Source organism: Microplitis demolitor, chromosome 7 (assembly GCF_026212275.2).
Source record: "Microplitis demolitor isolate Queensland-Clemson2020A chromosome 7, iyMicDemo2.1a, whole genome shotgun sequence".
Taxonomy (NCBI): Eukaryota; Metazoa; Arthropoda; class Insecta; order Hymenoptera; family Braconidae; genus Microplitis; species Microplitis demolitor.
This window is the reverse complement of record NC_068551.1, coordinates 697221-716070: the sequence shown is the minus strand read 5'-3', so window position 1 is coordinate 716070 and position 18850 is coordinate 697221. Positions and strand designations below refer to the sequence as shown.

At 35.4% G+C, this 18850-nt stretch overlaps 5 protein-coding genes across 8 annotated transcripts; 4 read left to right on the top strand and 1 right to left on the bottom strand.

The window, feature by feature from the left end:
* Nucleotides 1–262: 262 nt before the first annotated feature.
* On the top strand, nucleotides 263–3408 carry LOC103575443 (mediator of RNA polymerase II transcription subunit 15). The gene is made up of 10 exons (XM_014442511.2): nucleotides 263–634; nucleotides 714–801; nucleotides 876–927; nucleotides 1002–1199; nucleotides 1264–1550; nucleotides 1631–1988; nucleotides 2049–2207; nucleotides 2282–2567; nucleotides 2627–2729; nucleotides 2800–3408. Exons 1-10 carry the CDS (start codon nucleotides 573–575, stop codon nucleotides 3127–3129), a joined length of 1923 nt encoding a protein of 640 aa, XP_014297997.2. The 5' UTR covers nucleotides 263–572; the 3' UTR covers nucleotides 3130–3408.
* A 181-nt stretch (nucleotides 3409–3589) lies between these two features.
* LOC103575442 (mediator of RNA polymerase II transcription subunit 15) lies at nucleotides 3590–6858 on the top strand. 2 transcript variants are annotated; one of them, XM_053740839.1, is made up of 10 exons: nucleotides 3590–3882; nucleotides 3974–4052; nucleotides 4129–4216; nucleotides 4297–4348; nucleotides 4487–4669; nucleotides 4734–5507; nucleotides 5572–5730; nucleotides 5820–6102; nucleotides 6162–6264; nucleotides 6335–6858. In XM_053740839.1, the coding sequence occupies exons 2-10, from the start codon at nucleotides 3991–3993 to the stop codon at nucleotides 6662–6664; spliced, it is 2034 nt and encodes a 677-aa protein (XP_053596814.1). In that variant the 5' UTR covers nucleotides 3590–3882; nucleotides 3974–3990; the 3' UTR covers nucleotides 6665–6858. The 2 variants fall into 2 exon arrangements, with proteins under 2 accessions (XP_053596814.1, XP_053596813.1); XM_053740838.1 differs by having other exon boundaries at nucleotides 3590–4052.
* A 67-nt stretch (nucleotides 6859–6925) lies between these two features.
* LOC103575440 (protein-cysteine N-palmitoyltransferase Rasp) lies at nucleotides 6926–9011 on the top strand. Its single transcript, XM_008555230.3, has 5 exons — nucleotides 6926–7220; nucleotides 7294–7478; nucleotides 7551–8332; nucleotides 8405–8745; nucleotides 8826–9011. The coding sequence occupies exons 1-5, from the start codon at nucleotides 7112–7114 to the stop codon at nucleotides 8921–8923; spliced, it is 1515 nt and encodes a 504-aa protein (XP_008553452.1). The 5' UTR covers nucleotides 6926–7111; the 3' UTR covers nucleotides 8924–9011.
* A 223-nt stretch (nucleotides 9012–9234) lies between these two features.
* On the top strand, nucleotides 9235–11920 carry LOC103575441 (protein-cysteine N-palmitoyltransferase Rasp). 2 transcript variants are annotated; one of them, XM_053740840.1, is made up of 6 exons: nucleotides 9235–9479; nucleotides 9607–9812; nucleotides 9891–10072; nucleotides 10145–10926; nucleotides 10988–11328; nucleotides 11400–11920. In XM_053740840.1, the coding sequence occupies exons 2-6, from the start codon at nucleotides 9716–9718 to the stop codon at nucleotides 11513–11515; spliced, it is 1518 nt and encodes a 505-aa protein (XP_053596815.1). In that variant the 5' UTR covers nucleotides 9235–9479; nucleotides 9607–9715; the 3' UTR covers nucleotides 11516–11920. The 2 variants fall into 2 exon arrangements, with proteins under 2 accessions (XP_053596815.1, XP_014297998.1); XM_014442512.2 differs by having other exon boundaries at nucleotides 9600–9812.
* On the bottom strand, nucleotides 11608–13738 carry LOC103575495 (transcription termination factor, mitochondrial). 2 transcript variants are annotated; one of them, XM_053740842.1, is made up of 5 exons: nucleotides 13356–13737; nucleotides 12756–13269; nucleotides 12588–12684; nucleotides 12251–12404; nucleotides 11608–12188 (listed from the first exon to the last, which is right to left on the bottom strand). In XM_053740842.1, exons 2-5 carry the CDS (start codon nucleotides 13137–13139, stop codon nucleotides 11789–11791), a joined length of 1035 nt encoding a protein of 344 aa, XP_053596817.1. In that variant the 5' UTR covers nucleotides 13140–13269; nucleotides 13356–13737; the 3' UTR covers nucleotides 11608–11788. The 2 variants fall into 2 exon arrangements, with proteins under 2 accessions (XP_053596817.1, XP_008553529.1); XM_008555307.3 differs by having other exon boundaries at nucleotides 12756–13738.
* Nucleotides 13739–18850: the final 5112 nt, after the last annotated feature.

Genomic DNA, 18850 nt, shown 5'->3' with positions numbered 1-18850 from the left:
TGATAAAAAAATCACTTATTGTCTTATATTCATTTTTACAATTATAAGTACATATATTTATATGAATTTAAGAGTATAGGAATAATTCACATTGAAAAAAAAAATAATTATAATATTTTTTTTACAATTTATTGTTTAAAAACAAATAAAAAAATTACTAGACGTCGGTTAACTTGAGTGTCATAAATTTGAAAAATTTAAAAACTAAGAAAATATATATGTATATATATCTATATTATGTGTTTGTGTGTGCGCGCATAAGCAAGTGTATAAAAGAAAATTGAAAATGAAAGTAATAAGGTTAGAAAATTAATGTTGCAATTGTACATTACGTGTATAGAAATACTTAATATATAAATGTATATGTATATGACTAGGCGTGTATTTGTGTGGAGTAAAATATAGACTGACATAAATAAGTACATGAAGAATTCGTATAAACAAACTAATAAATAATATAAAATAAAATATACGACAATAGATAAGTAGTTGTAATTAATCAGTTGATTGATAAGTGATAATTAATTTATGAAGTAAAATTTGAAGGTATATAAGTAAATAATAATTTGAAAATGACAACTGAAGAAACTTCGTGGCGAACCCAGACTTTCCGACAGAGTGTTATCACTAAAATGTATGTTATTTTTTAGTTATTGTTTGTACATTTGTCATTATGATAATCAGCTAATTATTATTGTCTTATTTTTTTTTAGCGATGAAGCAATACAGAAATGTGGTATGCCGACCGCGAAAAATAGCATTGAGATGGAAAATCATGTTTTTCAAAAAGCTAAAACAAAGGTTAGTTAATTTATCAATTATTTATTTATTTATGATTAACAAGAGATAAATAATTAGTATTCAATTATTTTTAGGAAGAGTACCTGGGGTTTGTTGCTAGACTAATTTTACATGTCAGAGAAATGAGTAAGTGTTGATTTATTTTTTTTTGGGTGATAAATTGCGCGTATATTTAAATTTGTATTTATTTATTTGTTTAGACACGAGGAAGAATGCAGCAGGAGTAGCCGCAGCTGGAGGTGTTGCACCTGGAGCACAGGGAATGCAAGATCCGATTGGAGCACTACAGACTCTGGCGAGACAAGGAACTGGCAACAACCAAGTGATGGGTATGGCTGGTGGTGGACCTAATCCACAGGGAATGGTTCCACAGCAGTCGGCTAACGCTGCCAGTAATCGTGAGTATTTTTTTTTTTTTTTAAATATTTTTTGTGTCGGGAATAATAATTAAATTTGTGACAGTACTCCAGAGCTTGAATCAACGACCGGGAGGCCCGGCGGTGGGAATGAACATGCAGAATATGCAGAACAAGATGCCGGGAATGGGGATGATGGGTGGCCAGGGTGCTGGCACGATGGGACACATGGGACAGATGCAAGGCATGCAGAATGCGCAGATGATTAATCAAATGAGTCAGATGTCGGCGGGAAATATCAATCAGCAAATGAATCAAATGGGTCAGGCTCAGATGGTTAATCAGATGGGTCCAGGACAAATGGTTGTTGGACAAATGCAGCAAAACATTACTGTAATTATTTAGTTGATGATAGTCATATAAATTATTGGTTGTAAGTGAATATGATTTGAGTATTTGTTATTTATTTTTAGAATCAAATGCCGGGACAGATGCAGGCACAAATGGGAAATCAAATTGGCGTGCCGATGAACACTGGAATGCAACCTGGACCGCAGACAATAAACCAAATGGGACCTGGACAAATAGGTCCTGGGCAAATGGCTCAGCAAATGGGACACATTCAGAGAAAACCTGTAGAGATGATGAATGCTGGATTTCCTGGGCCGAGAAATGTGACACCCAATCAGTTTTTGAGACAAAGTCCCTCACCATCGGCTCCAAGTCCCGCGAGTCTGGGAGCGCCTTTGAGCAATCAGATGGTTCCTTCACCGGCTCTTGTTCCCTCGCCTAGTCCCCAACATCCTATGATGGCCGGTCAGCGATCTATCGGTAAGTTGTTAAGATAAATACTGAATTCATTTGGATGCTAACTTGATATTTTTTGGGTAGGCATGGCACCTTCGCCGAGCAGTTCATTGAATACCCCGGCGAGTATGGGGGCTACCTCGAGTCCGCAAGAGAATCAAGCGTACAGAGAAAAAATAAGGCAGCTTAGTAAATATATTGATCCGTTGAGGAGAGTGATTACCAAAATGGGAAGTGAAGGAAGTAAGTATCTTCTTTTGTCCAAGATCTAGATTTGATTCGAGGTTGGTGTTTATTTACGCTTGTGTTTATTGTAGATATTGATAAAATGAGTAAGATGAAAAAGTTACTAGAGATCTTGTCAAATCCTGCCAAAACAGTTCCTTTGGAGACGATAATTAAGTGTGAGGTCGTGCTAGAAAAGATGGATTTCAAGCGCGGAGAAGGAAGTGTCGGCCCAGTGGTAACCTCTATGAAAGAGCACCACATTTTTACGCCGCTTCTCGAAGCCGTGAGAGCGAACCTCCAGAGCCCGATGGCCAATCACACGCTCCAGAGAACTTTTGGGCCCTGTTTAGAAGCTCTCTTCGGCCCAGAAATAAAGTAAGTCACGTGCTCTCTTAAAAAGACACTAGTTTCCTAACGCGGCTCAATCATTTCAGAAATTTACCTCCGCCTTTGAAGAAACAAAAGGTCGAAGAGTCCGTCAGCGAGATCCCAGATGTCCTTCAAGGAGAGATAGCCCGCTTGGACCAAAGATTCAAGGTAACCTTCAACCTCCAACCATCTCTTCTCTCAAGTCGCGCATGATCTAATCCGTGGTATTGTTTTCTAGGTGAGTCTGGACCCAGCTCAGCAGAACGGCTCCAAGTGTATCCAGTTGATCTGCTGGCTCGACGACCGACATCTTCCTTGCGTTCCTCCCGTTTCAGTGTCGGTGCCCTCAGATTACCCGCTGACGCCTCCTCGATGTGTGATGGCTCCTCACGAGTACACGACCGCGTTCCTTAGCGCTGTCCAGAAAGCTCTCACTGCCAGAATAACAAAATTACCACGACGTTTCTCCGTTTCGCAGCTTCTCGACACCTGGGAAATGAGTGTCCGACAAGCCAGCGCTCCCACTCAAACTCCCATCGCTACAAACACTGAAATAATCGGTTTATAATCTCATTTTACTCAGTATCACCATCATTGTCACCACTTTAATTACAATTTAGATAATTATTTATATACTTAACATATAATAGATCAATTTTACTTCATCCTCGAATCTCATTTTCACTCAAAGTTTTATTTATATTCAAATAATTAATTGTAAAAAATTTATTTTCCGTATTTTTGTTAATATCTCATCCAAAAAAGCTCAATTAGCAAATTATATAAATTGATAATGAATTTATAAACTATTTAAGTAATTTATTGTTTAAATAATCCAAAAATTATTAATCGTAATGAATATTTATTTGTTTTATGTAAAATAATTTGTACATTGCTAATTACTGAATGATAATAAAATGAAAATTAAATTATTTACAAAAAAAATTGCCATTTTTTAAGTTAATCCTCACCCGCAATTTGAAACATTTGAATTTTTTTCAAATTCGCGCCAATTTATTTTTTCTCTCTTTTCAATCCAGCAGCGGACGGACGAGACCCAAGAAAAAAAAATTGATTGATTATTAGCATTCACTGAATGCGGCCAGATTGTGTGGGATATTTTTACCCTCTCCTGACATTACACTCCATGCTATTTCACCACGGGAAGGGGTAAAAATATCCCACGATCTGGCAGCACTGCCATTCGTTTCGAGGTTATAAGTAAAACCTTGACTTTGTGTTCCTGTTTGATGTTTTCCATTGTCTCTGACTACGTCACCAAGCTTGACGTTATTTCGTGCAATTAAATATGATTTAATATGTATGTACATGAACATAAACATACAATAATGTAAATAGTGCTGGTACTAGTGTTAAACAATAAATATATTTTTAAAAATTTGTTTTCTAAGTTATAAGTTTTAAAATCATGGCTGCAGACGACGGGAACTGGCGGACCCAGCAGTATCGCCAGAATGTCATCGCCAAAATGTAAATTATCATCATCATTATTATCATTACTGATACTTATATTAATTAATTTATTTATAAATCAATTTTTTTGCAGAGACTTGGCCTTGCAGAACACGGGGATACCACCCATGAAAAATAGCGCCGAGATGGAAAACTATGTCTTCCAAAAAGCCAGAACTAAAGTAAATAAAACACGTGCTCCATAATTTAAATTGCTATTTAAATTGATATTTAATTATTTTTACTTAACTTTTTTTTCCAGGACGAGTATCACAGTTTTGTTGGAAAGGTTATTTTGCACGTGTCAGAATTAAGTGAGTGGAATTTTGAATATTATTGAGCTGTCATACAATTTTAGCAATGAAAATTATTAAGAAAATTGTACATTTGCATGTTAGAATTTTATGAGATAACTGCGCGCTAGAAAATTTATTATCAGCAATTTTTTTTAGATAAAAAAAATGCAGCAGCTAGAGCTGGAGGGGCAGCGGGTCAAGGAGTTCAAGATCCGATGGGAGCATTACAGACTCTGGCGAGACAAGGAACTGGCAACAACCAAGTGATGGGTATGGCTGGTGGTGGACCTAATCCACAGGGAATGGTTCCACAGCAGTCGGCTAACGCTGCCAGTAATCGTGAGTATTTTTTTTTTTTTTTAAATATTTTTTGTGTTGGGGATAATAAATAAATTTGTGACAGTACTCCAGAGCTTGAATCAACGACCGGGAGGCCCGGCGGTGGGAATGAACATGCAGAATATGCAGAACAAGATGCCGGGAATGGGGATGATGGGTGGCCAGGGTGCTGGCACGATGGGACACATGGGACAGATGCAAGGCATGCAGAATGCGCAGATGATTAATCAAATGGGTCAAATGTCAGCGGGAAATATTAATCAGCAGATAAATCAAATGAGTCAGGGTCAAGTTCAGCAAATGGGTCAAGTTAATCAAGGACAAGTAAATATGCAGCAACAGCAGCAGATAAATCATATGCGCCAGGATAACATGCAGATGAATATGGGCCAGGGTCCAATGGGACAACAAATGCAAACAAATCAGATGCAGCAGAATGTTCAGCAGCAAATGCAAGGACAGAGACAGACGCAGATGGTTAATCAGATGGGAGGAGCTCCGGTTGCTGGTAGTATGCAAGGAGGCCCACAAAATATTAATCAGATGACTGCAGGGCAAGTTGGGACGCAGATGAACCCACAACAGATGCAACAGGCGCAGCAGATGAGCCAGGTACAGCAAATGGGTCACATGCAGAGAAAACCTGTGGAGATGATCAACGCGGGGTTTCCTGGACCGAGAAATGTTACGCCCAATCAGTTTTTGAGACAAAGTCCGTCGCCTTCGGTACCAAGTCCGGTTGGTTTAGCAGCGCCGGCGAGTAATCAGATGATTCCTTCTCCAGCTCTCGTGCCTTCCAGTCCTCAACATACAATGATGGCTGGTCCACGTTCTGTTGGTAATTAAAACTTTTAAATTAATTATGGTATGGAAAATTTAATATGACTGTTTTTATTGTATAGGTATGGTACCTTCTCCAAGTGGGTCTTTGAATACTCCGTTAGGCGCTGGAGCCGCTTCTAGTCCACAGGATGAGCAAGCTTACAGAGATAAAATAAGACAGCTCAGTAGATATATTGAGCCATTGAGACGAATGATCACCAGAATGGAAAGTGAAGGAAGTAAGTGATATTTATTTATTTTATTTTTCAGTTATGGAGGGTAGATTCAGTAGATTGGTATTTATTTATGGATGTGATGTTCATTGTAGACATTGATAAAATGAGTAAGATGAAAAATTTGCTGGAGATCTTATCGAATCCTTCCAAAAGAGTACCATTGGAGACGATAATGAAGTGCGAGATTGCGCTGGAGAAAACGGATTGGAAGCGAGAAGCCAGTGTTGGGCCAGTGGTGACACCCATGAAGGAGCACCACATTTTTACGCCGCTTCTCGAAGCCGTGAGAGCGAACCTCCAGAGCCCGATGGCCAATCACACGCTCCAGAGAACTTTTGGGCCCTGTTTAGAAGCTCTCTTCGGCCCAGAAATAAAGTAAGTCACGTGCTCTCTTAAAAAGACACTAGTTTCCTAACGCGGCTCAATCATTTCAGAAATTTACCTCCGCCTTTGAAGAAACAAAAGGTCGAAGAGTCCGTCAGCGAGATCCCAGATGTCCTTCAAGGAGAGATAGCCCGCTTGGACCAAAGATTCAAGGTAACCTTCAACCTCCAACCATCTCTTCTCTCAAGTCGCGCATGATCTAATCCGTGGTATTGTTTTCTAGGTGAGTCTGGACCCAGCTCAGCAGAACGGCTCCAAGTGTATCCAGTTGATCTGCTGGCTCGACGACCGACATCTTCCTTGCGTTCCTCCCGTTTCAGTGTCGGTGCCCTCAGATTACCCGCTGACGCCTCCTCGATGTGTGATGGCCCCTCACGAGTACACGACCGCGTTCCTTAGCGCCGTCCAAAAAGCCCTTACTGCTAGAACAACAAAATTACCACGACGTTTCTCCGTCTCACAGCTTCTCGACACCTGGGAAATGAGTGTCAGACAAGCCAGCGCTCCCACTCAGACCCCAGTCTCCACCAGTACTATTCTAATGGGCCTATAAATCTACTACAAGAATAAAAACATTTAATCATCTATATATTTATACATATATTACATAGATTTATTTTTATCAAGTATTTTCTAAAATATTTTTAGATTAATAACAATTTTTATTTTATAATTAACACAACGAACATACATCGATAATCATTGTTGAATCATAGTATTTTTTTTATTATTCAGATTAATAAATATAAATATGAACATAAATTATCCATTTATTCTTAAATATGCTAATTAACTTTAATCCGCTTACGCGCTGTTTACTCAGTACTCGGCACAAGCAACAATCCACATGATAACTAAATAACAATGTTATCAACATACCAGAATAATTAACTCACAAATTTTAAAATAACTAGTCGAACTGTGTCACCCATGAGACACGCAACCGCTTAAGTCTATCAGCTAGTACCTGTATTTTATTTAATATTAATATCAGTGAACAATGGGGGCCAGTGACCAGAGTTTACCTAAAATAGAACTAGGATTTTATTTTATATCTTGCGTAAGTGGACTTTTTTACTGCACTTATCAATTTTATTTAGCTGGAACCTGTAAGTGATTTATTGTGACAAATTCAGTTAATTGATTAGTAATACTTGGAGTTACTGATACTTGAAATTGTAGATTTTGATAATTTCCGCGATGTCAACAACGATTTTACAAGAGGATGGAGTTGGGTAGGAAGAAAAAAAGACATTTCGGACCATGAGTGGTCGGCGTTAATTCCATTTCTTGGGACAGTAGCACCGTGGGTCGCAGTACAATTGCTGATCAGTCATATTATTAAATATAAGAAGCTCAGTAGCACGGTAGTGAATTTTATTAATGAGTTAATTAACTTGATGGGGAACAAAATGTGGTAATTAATTAATAATCAACAGGTATCATGTTGCTGGTACATTGCGGTGACTCTAGGATTTTTATGGACGTACATCGGGACGTCTGGAATTATTTTCATGATGATACAGCCGTGCATCGTTTGTCTGCTGATATCAATACGTAATCTACCTCTTATGTACTTCGTCGAACTGGGACTTGTCTTTGTGTATCAGCACGACCCGCTGATGAACCTGGTACGGGACGACTGGCTCCAGCTGAATAATGAGTGGAATCATTTACTAACAGTTACTATTTTTTGGGTCCAACTCCGCAGCATCAGTTGTTGTGTTGACAACATCACCGGATACAGGCACAGAAACCTGGGGGGATTTTTTAGAAACTTTATTGAGACTACGGCTTACTGCTTGTACTTGCCAACTCTCTGCACGGGCCCATTCTTCCTGTACTCGGACTTCCGCAAAGGCATCAATGGACCCACTGACAAGTGGACGTTGCGCCGAGCGGGCAATACTTGTTTTAATTTACTGAGATTTATATTCTGGTTGCTGTTCACGGAGCTCTTGATGCATTTTTTGTACATCACCGCATTCAAATATCAAGCGCGAGCGGTCGAGAATTTCAATTCCTGGGCCTTCGTTGGGTTCGGGTACTGGATGGGCCAGTACTTTTATATTAAGTATTTAGTTGTCTATGGTCTTGCTGGTGAACTAACTCGAGCTGATGATATCAACGCGCCGCCACCGCCAAAATGTTTCTCGAAAATTCATTTGTACTCCGAACTATGGAGAGATTTTGATCGTGGACTCTATCAATTTCTTATCAAGTAAATTTATTATTATTATTATTATTATTTATTTTATTAAATTAATTACAAATATTTATGTTAATCATCTAGATACATTTACGGCCCAATTATCAGTTACAAATTTCCTCTGGTAAAATTGATTGCATCCTTCCTAACTTTCGGGTTCATCTACATCTGGCACGGACTCCGCGACTTCGTCTTGGTATGGACGCTTATAAACTTCGCAGGAGTAACTATTGAGAGTATCGCCCGTTCTATTGGAAAGTCTCCGACTTATATTGATTTCCGGAATAAATATCTGTCGCCCCAAATGATTAGGAGATTAAATTGCTTAATGACAACCCAGTTATTAATTATCTCTGCCGCCTCATGCTGTTATTTCGTAGCTCGTATGGAGATCGGCAATCAATGTATTTCCCGAGTCTTTAATGGTATTTAATTCTAAGTATTCAATTCTTACTATCAAACATGACATACATTTTATTTACATTATGATTATTATTATTTACAGATCCATTATCGACGATTATAATCCGTGCATTTTTTTTCTACTGCCAATGTCAAGTTTCAGTAGAAATTAAAATTTATCAGAAGAAGAAAATGAAATAAATTTTTTTTGTCATAATTTTAATTACAAAAAAATTTATACGGCCCATATTACCCCAGGGTTGAATTTTATGTACTTAAAAAAATTAAATAATTTAATAAATTTTTGTATTAAAAAAAAAAATTTATATTTTAGTTTTTAAAAAACAATCAATAAAATTTTTATAAAAAAAACTGTTACAATAAAATAAATGCATTGAAAAAAATAAGTAATAATTATTTTTGAACGGAATAAAAATACTTTAATGACTTTTTTCTAATCTAATCTCTTACAAAGTACCTATTAAATACAGAAAATTCAAGTTCCCAATAATACAAACCAATAGACACATAGATAATTTTAAAAATAAAACGACCGGCCATTAAAGCCCAGTGCCAGACATAATTTTATTATTGTATATTATGAGTATACCCAAACCTAAACCCAGCAAATATAGGTATTATATTGTATGTAAAATATATTTCGCATTGGTATTCTACACATAAATATAAAGCCAGTGCCAGTGTATATTTATTTAGTACTCTCTACACATAAAGACATTTCCACGTGTGCAAACAGGTAATGGTTACCGTGCATTTAACTAAATTTAAAATAATGTTAAATAAATATTAACTTAATCTATTAGTCAACTTGTCAATTAAAAAAACTGTTTGATGTCAATTATAAAGTAATTAAAAGTCTACAGGATAAATTGACAGCATAAATAATTTAAATTAAATAAGCGAGGCGGTATTTTAAAAAATTTTCAATTGCCGCGAACTTGATAATTCAAAAATTTGATTTAAATTTAAATAATGACGGGACTTAGTAGGAGTGAAGTGAGATTTTATTTTGCTGCCTGGACATGTGGGGTTTTGTATTCGTTGTATCATGTCTATCTATCAGGAACATGTGAGTTAAATATATGACTAATTAATTATAATCATTGACAAATAAATTTAATTGATAACTGAATTGATTTTTTTGTAGATTTTAATAAGATACGTAACTACGAAGATTTTGCTATAGGATGGAGTTGGCTAGGAAGGAAACAAGACATTTCTGATGGAGAATGGTGGTCATTTATCCCGTTGTTAAAAAAAATTATGCCTTGGGTTGCAGTACAATTGCTGATAAGTCATATTATTAAATATAAGAAGCTCAGTAGCACGGTAGTAAATTTTATTAATGAGTTAATTAACTTGATGGGGAACAAAATGTGGTAATTAATTAATAATCAACAGGTGTCATGTTGCTGGTACATTTTGGTGAGTCTAGGATTTTTATGGACGTACATTGGGACGTCTGGAACTATTTTTATGATGATACAGCCGTGCATCGTTTGTCTGCTGATATCAATACGTAATCTACCTCTTATTTATTTCGTCGAACTGGGACTTCTCTATGTGTACCAGTACGACCCGCTAATGAACCTGGTATGGAACAACTGGCTCCAGGTGGATAATGAGTGGGAATATATACTAACAGTTACTATTTTTTGGGTCCAACTCCGCAGCATCAGTTGTGCTGTTGACAACATCACCGGGTACAGGCACAGAAACCTGGGGGGATTTTTTAGAAATTTTATTGAGACTACGGCTTACTGCTTGTATTTGCCAACTCTCTGCACGGGCCCATTTTTCCTGTACTCGGACTTCCGCAAGGGCATCTATGGACCCAATGACACGTGGACGTTGCGCCGAGTGGGAAATACTTGTTTTAATTTACTGAGATTTATATTCTGGTTGCTTTTTACAGAACTCGCGATGCATTTTGTGTATACCAGTGCTTTTAAAAGCTACCCGCGGGAAGTCGGGTCGTTTAATTCCTGGGCATTCTATGGGTTCGGTTACTCAATGGGCCAGTACTTTTGTAATAAGTATATTGTTGTTTATGGACTCGCTGGTGAAATGAGTCGTGCTGATGATATCAACGCACCGCCACCGCCTAAATGTATAGGGAGAGTACATTTGTACTCCGAAATGTGGAAACATTTTGACCGCGGACTCTACTATTTTCTTGTCAAGTAAATTTATAATTATTAATTATTTCATTTAATTAATTACTAACATTTTCATCATTTCTAGGTACATCTACGGACCGATTGCTAAATTTAATTTCCCTCTGAAAAAATTTTTCGCCTCCTTGCTGACATTCTCGTTTATTTACTTCTGGCACGGACTGTCTAAATACGTATTTGTTTGGTCGCTTTTAAATTTCATCGGAATAACTGTTGAAAGTATCACTCGTTATATTGGAAATACTTGGTTCTATAGTTATTATATAAATAAATATATGTCACCGGAAAACGCTCGGAGATTCCACTGTCTGATTGCTACTCCGTTGCTTTCAATGTCTGCGGTATCAAATTTTTATTTTTTTAGCGGTATGACTATCGGCAATTTATTTGCTCTACGATTATTTCAAGGTAACATTTTTTTTTTTATATTATTGATAATATTAAAGTACTGGTAATAATATTTTATTTACATTTTTTAGATTCATGGATAACTATTTTCACTAGAACATTCTTCCTCTACTGTTGCTGTCAAGTTTCAACAGAAGTTAAAATTTTAGAAAATTTAAATAAAAATAAAAAAAAGTTGATTCCATAGCGACCGCTATCTATTCAATTTTTAGCTCAATTACTTTTATAAAAAAAAAAAGAAACATCACAAGTGCCAAATTATAAATTTAGTGAATTGAAATTAAATATGGCCTTTGAATTTATTTTAGTTATCAGACTATTAGATATATATATATATATATATAAATATATACATTTATTTATATATAAGTGAAATAAACAATCAAAATATTAAAAATAATTATGTAAAAATATTTACACATCTATAAAAAAATGTATTTTTCAATAATAATAATATTAATTAAGGATATGAATGTTCACGATCATTCGATTTAAATGACTTTTGCTGCAATTTTTTGTTGAAGTAGATCTCAAAGACGGTAATCGAAGAAGAGATAATGGACAGAGAAGGCTGCCCTAGGTCGTGCTTAACCCATTTTTCATATTTATAACGCAGGGATTCTTCTCGGCAGTGAAGTGCTCGTGTTCCTAAATATACATTTTCAAATTTGTACCCTTTTTCGCGCATGAACAACAACACGCCCGTCAGGGTCTTGATGTTCCTCATATAGAGCGACGGATCCTTGCGGAATAGACCCTCAACGAAATCCTCGTCGCAATTAAATAATGACATGATGTATTCTTTAATACTAGTGTGAGGTTTCAAGTACTCGATTCGGCATCTAGCATTTTCCTCCATTCTGAAATCAATAAACTAGTCGTTGATAGTAAATTTTATATAAATAAATATTGTTTGCATTACCTGGCAAATACTTTGTCTGGACAGCGCACTGCCCATGGCTTCACGTGCCTCATTCCAAAAGATCGGGCTTTTTCAATTCTTTCTAACACTCGTGGTACTTTGTGCCCATATAAAAATAAATTTGTCCTTATCATTTTTCCCCTGGTACCAGCCTCTAAATTTATAGAAAAGTATTTTTAAAAATATTATTTATGATAATTTTGTAAAGTCCATTTAAATGATGACGGCTAACTGTAGTATCATAAAATAACTTATTTTATTTATTTGGTAACTCGTTAATGATTTTTAAAAATGTTTTAATTACTAACTAGTGTTTGTTAAGTAAATAAATAATTACCACGGAGGTGTTCAGTGATGTCATATATTCTTTTCATATTCAAGGTCAAAAAATATTTATTCATTAATAAAATTTGACATAATTCCTGTATACTGCACTGTAAAAAATAATCATTAATTAATTAATCAATTAAATAATGTAATTAGCTAGTAAATTATTAATAATCACCTCGAACCGATTTGCCAAGTACTCAATCCGATTTTTAAATTCTTGGGGAATAATTGTTTTGTCTGACTCAGTTAAAACTGACAGCCGCACTAATCTTCTTGCCTGGAATTTGAACAGCAAAAGTGCTTGAGTGATGTCCAGCTTCATGGTTTCGAAACTAGCTATTTTTTTCTCCAAATCTTCAGTCGTGCTGGCAAGTACGTAAGGATGAATTTTGAGTAGCTCTTTATCGACACCAGCAGCAACCAAGAGATCATGATTTTTGATAATCGTTACTTTGGACAGTGTCCGAAAAATTTCAAAATCTTTCACAGACTTCCTAGCGATATCGTTTGGGATTTGAAACTCTTTTCTCAGTATAGCGATGGCTTCCTCACTTTCCATTGACGATTCATCGACGAATTGTTTAAAACTTTTAACATCGTGGTAGTCTACGTCGTAGTGAACTGGTGCTGATAGACGATTCGATGATTGTTCAGCTGATTTGTAGTAATTATAGATGTTCGGTGATGATCTATATTTTTTTATGTACCCAGAAAAGCCGAGTTTGGGGTTATTTTTAAATAAATTATTTAATAAAAACCATCTTATGTTCCTCACCATTTTTTACATTATTATTATTTTTTATACTAATTATCTTTAATTGTTTATCTATTCATTTATTAAAAAATTATCATTTTTTAAATCAACAATAAACAATAATCACGTAATTAAATTTCAATAACAAAACGCCATTTTGAATCTGTGGCGCCACCTCGGTCAGTTTTTAAAATACCGCGCGTTGAAAAATGACTGCGCCTGCGCGTGATTTAAAATGAAATCAAAATGGCGCAGCGACGCGGCAGCCGGTAGACGCGTTTCGAAGCCGGGAAGTAATAATTAGTTTTCTAAGTGATTTAAATGTGTCATGAGTTAATAATAATTATAAATACTTTACAAATAATTAAGTAAGTGAAGTTTTGTTCTGATAAGTGTTGAAGTAAGTGAATATTTATGAAGTATTCGGAAATGTTCTAGCTCTATCTATGTGCCAACGTTAGGCTATAGCTAGAGCTAGAGCTAGAGCATTTCCGAATGACGAGTGTGTGTGTAGCAGATATCAGACAAATTTAAAATTATAAATAAATAGAGTAAATAATTAAAAAAAATAATATTTATAAAAAATTCGCTTATTAATTTAAAAATTTTTTAAATGCGCATTTTTTAAAAATTTTGATGTCTGCTGCACTCAAACTAATTTTCGAATGCACTCTTAGTGAGAGATGTGAAAAAATTTGTCTAGTGAAGTGATTTACAGTGACCAAGATTTTAATTTGAATTGTGAATTTTAATTTGAGTTTTTATTTAATTAATTTTTAAGTTTTATTGTGGACAAATATACTAAGTAGTGAATAAGTGACAATAGTTGTGGTTGTAACGAAAATGGCTGGGGAAATTCATTTTGAATTTGGTGAGTTTTTAAAAAATTTTTTATTTTTTTATTTTGGTTAATTTATTTAATTATTTTTTGAGCTAATTGATTTTCTTATTCATTTATTTGTGACGATAAAAAATTTTTGGCGGCATCACGGCCATTTTCTATAAATTTGAATAGCGCCATCTGTTTTAAATTTTGGCGCGAGATTTTAAAAATAGAACCCGTTAATTTAAATAAATGCCCTGTAGCTAAAGAAAAATTATTTTAAAATTGCATAAAGAGATTAAAGTTGATTTTAATTTCTTTACTGAATAATTAAAATTAAAAATTTGAAAGTAAAAATAATAATAGTAATTTTTATAATTAATTATTCCACTGCCGCTAATTATTATACACAAAAAACTAAAGTCCAGTAGCTCAGTAAAGAGAATTTGAAGAATAATTAAATTATTTAATTTTATAAATACAGTTATGTTTGGCAATTACAAAATACATAATTGTTTCTACCATTGCATTGTTCTTGCTCGTGTTCTTGCTCTTATTATTATAATAAAAGCTATTGTAGTCGGCAAGTAAATTAACCGAATAAAAAACCCCGTTTTTATATAGACATTGCCTAATTGCTGCTCTCAACCAAACAAACGTACATTTTATTTGCGAGCGTACTTGCGTATGCACCTTAGCCCTTCGCCAAATTGTTTTTACTGCTCACTAAAAAAAATATAAAAATAAAATAACTCCGAGCTATTGAAGGATAGATGGGAGTTTGATAGGACAGGGGATCAAAATGTAAACTCACAAGAGTTTTTACAATATCCGTTGCTGCTACATATATATTTATACATTTATATTTGTTGGTTCATGTAATGTAAGGCAGTAGTTTGTTGATACGGACATTTTGCTACATGAATAAATCGCCATGCATGCTTCACTTGCTATTGCACTGCACTATTTCGTGGCTGTGTTGGCCAATTCGCCAGAGGTCAATGACCTTCATCGTTACTTTCCATACATTATTTATAAATTTATTATTTATTTATTTATACCATTATCTCAAATTGATTGCTTGTATTATAAATTCATTTGTAATTATTTCTAATAATTTTTTTTTACGTGCGCGGTTTAGATGCCATTAATTAAATATTATAAAGAAATTTCTATCATTAGATTCGGACGGTAATTATTATAATTTTTCTAATTTATTCGGGTGATTAAACAATTTTTAATGACTTAAGAAATATGACAAGTTTATTGCCAGAGAGAAAATTCCTATTGAAATTGTCATGCCAAAAAAAACTTCTTTTATAGAATGACATAAATTTTATTAAATTCAAAAATATTAAAGTCGTTCAAATTTTTAGTGACTCAATTTTCATTGGATTTTTTTTTTTGTAAAAAAAAAACAAATAATTTAAAACGCGTTTACATTTTTTATGTAATGCCAATAAGCGGTTGTCATGTCAAAACGTCACAAGGGTGTATATATATATATATTTATACCCAGGGGTGTATGTTATTCAACAGAAAATCCTTTCTTCACTTGAGCTGTCAGTTATAAAATAACGGGAGCGAGCAAATCATCAGGGATTTACATTTCTACAAAGTTTGACACTATAACTGTTGACAGTGAACTTTATCATTTAAAGTTTTCATAAAAATTTACCACACACCGGCAACTGAATTCCACACAAGCTTTGTTAATAAAATTTCCCACTCTCCATATGTTAATATTCCAGCATCTGGTTGTATCAAGTGAAAGGCACTTGTACGTCCTCTTGAATCAGAGCAACATAAATGGGACAGCTTTTCTACATAAAAGATATAAGCATTTCGTCAGCTCTATAGTAATATCTTTTACTTGCTGTGAAGGAAAAAAAATTATTAGCTTTCACTAATAGTAACATCAGTGACTCCAGACAGTCCGGAGTAGGATCGCGGCCCCTTTCTCCCGCATTAGCATTACGTTTACGACCCAGTTTTACACGAGATATACTTCCTCGCGGCAACATCTTGTCAGCGAATGTGTAAATCTGTATCCGTTTGGTGAATATATTCAGTGGACAAGTAAACAAAATAATAAAAGCGAGTTTTCCCGCGTCATAGATAAAGTTTTTTTTATCTTCAATTTATATCACTACAGTTAATGTTATTATTATTTCAAAATAAAATAAAATTGCCGCGTCAATCAACCGCGAGTTCACGGGTTATTTAAATGTTATTAAACACTGTTGTGTATAGTGTGTATTTTTTTTTATCTCAGCCAATCATTTAACGTCAATCTAATTTTTAATCTCGTAAATATTTATTGCGTTTCACGAGGGAATTCCCCAGGACCGTTATGTGTACGTATATATCATAGTAGTGATCTGCTGCGGAGTGAAACGAGAGCATCAAGTGAGCCAGTAATAATCGGTTGATACGCTCATGTGGGTGTGTGTGAATGTGGAACCAGAGTTAGAGGAATTGCAGGTCGACTGGGTGAGTGAGTGAGTGAGGGCATGAGGGAAAGGGGAGAAAAAGAGGGAGGGTTAGGTTGTAGGGTGCCAGGCGCGTCAACCCTTTCGTGCGTACCGAGCTTTCGACCAATGACCCATGCACGATTTTTTGTACCTCAATGGTTATATGCATCGTGTCATCCCTCCTTTACCTCCTCCTATATCTAGTTAGCGATCCTCCTCTGGTGCATGAAAATAAATAGCGTCTCTACTCGCTCGCGTCTACTTGGCAACTAGGCTTTGTTGGTGCGTCAACCGACACCCGCGGGTGATCCCGCTTTGGCTTTATTCATGGGTTCGCGCCGCGAATATTATACCGTCGCTTCCTCGTTGGTGGTGCTGATGGTGGGTCATCGTGTCCATAGGTCTACAGTCTACATTTTTTATAGTTGGTCATTTTGTTCATTTATTATTTTTTACATTTTCCAACAGTGAATATTCATCATTTTATTTTTAGTGGATGTTGTGGTTACTTGTATTGAAGTAATCATATTTATTGACGAATTTCGTAAATCCGTTTTTTAAATATTTCGATACGGAATTTCCGTTTGGGAATTGAGAAAAAACAGATTGTTTTACATACCCTTATTGACTTGGAATTCATCAAGTATTTTGATAAATTGATAACAGCGTTACATTGGTCGGACACCGTCTTTTTCGAAATAAGAGTATTCAGTATTCGTTATTAATAACACTATTTGTTAATTTGTGTTGTGTTGGTACGGGTTTATTCAACCTTGTCCTCTATTATCGCGATACTCATGATGAATATTTGAAACAATTCAATGGAAGGGGTATGTAGATTCTAATCAAAGGGGGGAATTGGTTTCCTGTTGGGAATGATTATCTACAATACTAACGTCTTTTGTTCATTATGATGTCCTCTGATAAAAACAAACCAGAAAAGTCCTAAGAAAAATTTATTTTTTAAATCCCAGTTCATATGAGGGTAAATAAGAATGAATAAAGATAAATGAGGATGAGTGAAGATATCGATCTATAAAGAGTGGCCCATAACTTTGCTACTGATGGGAATAAATCATCACAACATAAACGTTTTTTGTCCATTATGATGCCCTCTAATAGAAAAAGCCATAAAAAGTCCTGGGAATAATTTATTTTTCAAGTAATCGGCGTCGGGCAGATACGGGCAGAGGCAGGCAGATGACACTGTCTATGGCTTTTTATAAAGAGTATCCCGTAACTTTGCTCCTGTTGGGAATAACCCATCATACCATAAACGTTTTTTGTTCATTATGATGCCCTCTAGTAGGAATAGCCATAAAAAGTCCTGGGAAGAATTTATTTTTCAAATAATCGGCGTCGGGCAGATACGGGCAGAGGCAGGCAGATGACACTGTCTATGGCTTTTCATAAAGAGTATCCCGTAACTTTGCTCCTGTTGGGAATAACCCATCATACCATGAACGTTTTTTGTTCATTATGATGCCCTCAAATAGAAAAAGCCATAAAAAGTCCTGGGGATAATTTATTTTTCAAGTAATCGGCGTCGGGCAGATACGGGCAGATGCGGGCAGATGACACTCTCTATGCAATATTATAAGAAGTGACCCATAACTTTGCTCCTGTTGGGAATAACCCATCATACCATAAACGTTTTTTGTTCATTATGATGCCCTCTAATAGAAAAAGCCATAAAAAGTCCTGGGAATAATTTATTTTTCAAATAATCGGCGTCGGGCAGATACGGGCAGATGCGGGCAGATGACACTGTCTATGACTTTTCATAAAGAGTACCCCGTAACTTTGCTTCTGTTGGGAATAACCTATCATACCATAAACGTTTTTTGTTCATTATGATACCCTCTAGTAGGAATAGCCATGAAAAGTCCTGGGAATAATTTATTTTTTAAATTCAGTCCCATATGATCGGTTGGTGGACATGGGTGGATATGGGTGGAGATGATTCTTTATGAAGAGTAGCCCGTAACTTGTCTCCTGTTGGGAATAAGCCATTACAATAGTAACGTTTTTTGTTCGTTTTGATGTTCTCTAGTAGACAAAACCATAAAAAAATCTAGGAATAATTTATTCTTCGAGTTCTGACCCACATGATGATTGGTGTATATGGGTGGAGATGCTTTTCATGACTTTCACGAAGAATGGCCTGTAACTTTGCTTCTGTTGGGTATCAGTCATCACAATACTGACGTTCTTTGTTC

Excerpts from the sequence above, each read along its gene's own strand:
- LOC103575442 (XM_053740839.1), top strand. The coding sequence starts at position 3,991 with ATGGCTGCAGACGACGGGAACTGGCGGACCCAGCAGTATCGCCAGAAT. Across the intron at positions 4,053-4,128 it reads CAGAATGTCATCGCCAAAAT|AGACTTGGCCTTGCAGAACA; the intron begins GTAAATTATCAT and ends ATTTTTTTGCAG. Across the intron at positions 4,670-4,733 it reads GGCTAACGCTGCCAGTAATC|TACTCCAGAGCTTGAATCAA; the intron begins GTGAGTATTTTT and ends AATTTGTGACAG.
- LOC103575440 (XM_008555230.3), top strand. The coding sequence starts at position 7,112 with ATGGGGGCCAGTGACCAGAGTTTACCTAAAATAGAACTAGGATTTTAT. Across the intron at positions 7,479-7,550 it reads ATAAGAAGCTCAGTAGCACG|GTATCATGTTGCTGGTACAT; the intron begins GTAGTGAATTTT and ends AATAATCAACAG. Across the intron at positions 8,746-8,825 it reads TATTTCCCGAGTCTTTAATG|ATCCATTATCGACGATTATA; the intron begins GTATTTAATTCT and ends TATTATTTACAG.
- LOC103575443 (XM_014442511.2), top strand. The coding sequence starts at position 573 with ATGACAACTGAAGAAACTTCGTGGCGAACCCAGACTTTCCGACAGAGT. Across the intron at positions 635-713 it reads CAGAGTGTTATCACTAAAAT|CGATGAAGCAATACAGAAAT; the intron begins GTATGTTATTTT and ends ATTTTTTTTTAG. Across the intron at positions 2,730-2,799 it reads GCTTGGACCAAAGATTCAAG|GTGAGTCTGGACCCAGCTCA; the intron begins GTAACCTTCAAC and ends ATTGTTTTCTAG.
- LOC103575441 (XM_053740840.1), top strand. The coding sequence starts at position 9,716 with ATGACGGGACTTAGTAGGAGTGAAGTGAGATTTTATTTTGCTGCCTGG. Across the intron at positions 10,073-10,144 it reads ATAAGAAGCTCAGTAGCACG|GTGTCATGTTGCTGGTACAT; the intron begins GTAGTAAATTTT and ends AATAATCAACAG. Across the intron at positions 11,329-11,399 it reads TGCTCTACGATTATTTCAAG|ATTCATGGATAACTATTTTC; the intron begins GTAACATTTTTT and ends TACATTTTTTAG.
- LOC103575495 (XM_008555307.3), bottom strand. The coding sequence starts at position 13,358 with ATGGTGAGGAACATAAGATGGTTTTTATTAAATAATTTATTTAAAAAT. Across the intron at positions 12,405-12,587 it reads CATCACTGAACACCTCCGTG|AGGCTGGTACCAGGGGAAAA; the intron begins GTAATTATTTAT and ends CTATAAATTTAG. Across the intron at positions 12,189-12,250 it reads CCAGACAAAGTATTTGCCAG|AATGGAGGAAAATGCTAGAT; the intron begins GTAATGCAAACA and ends TATTGATTTCAG.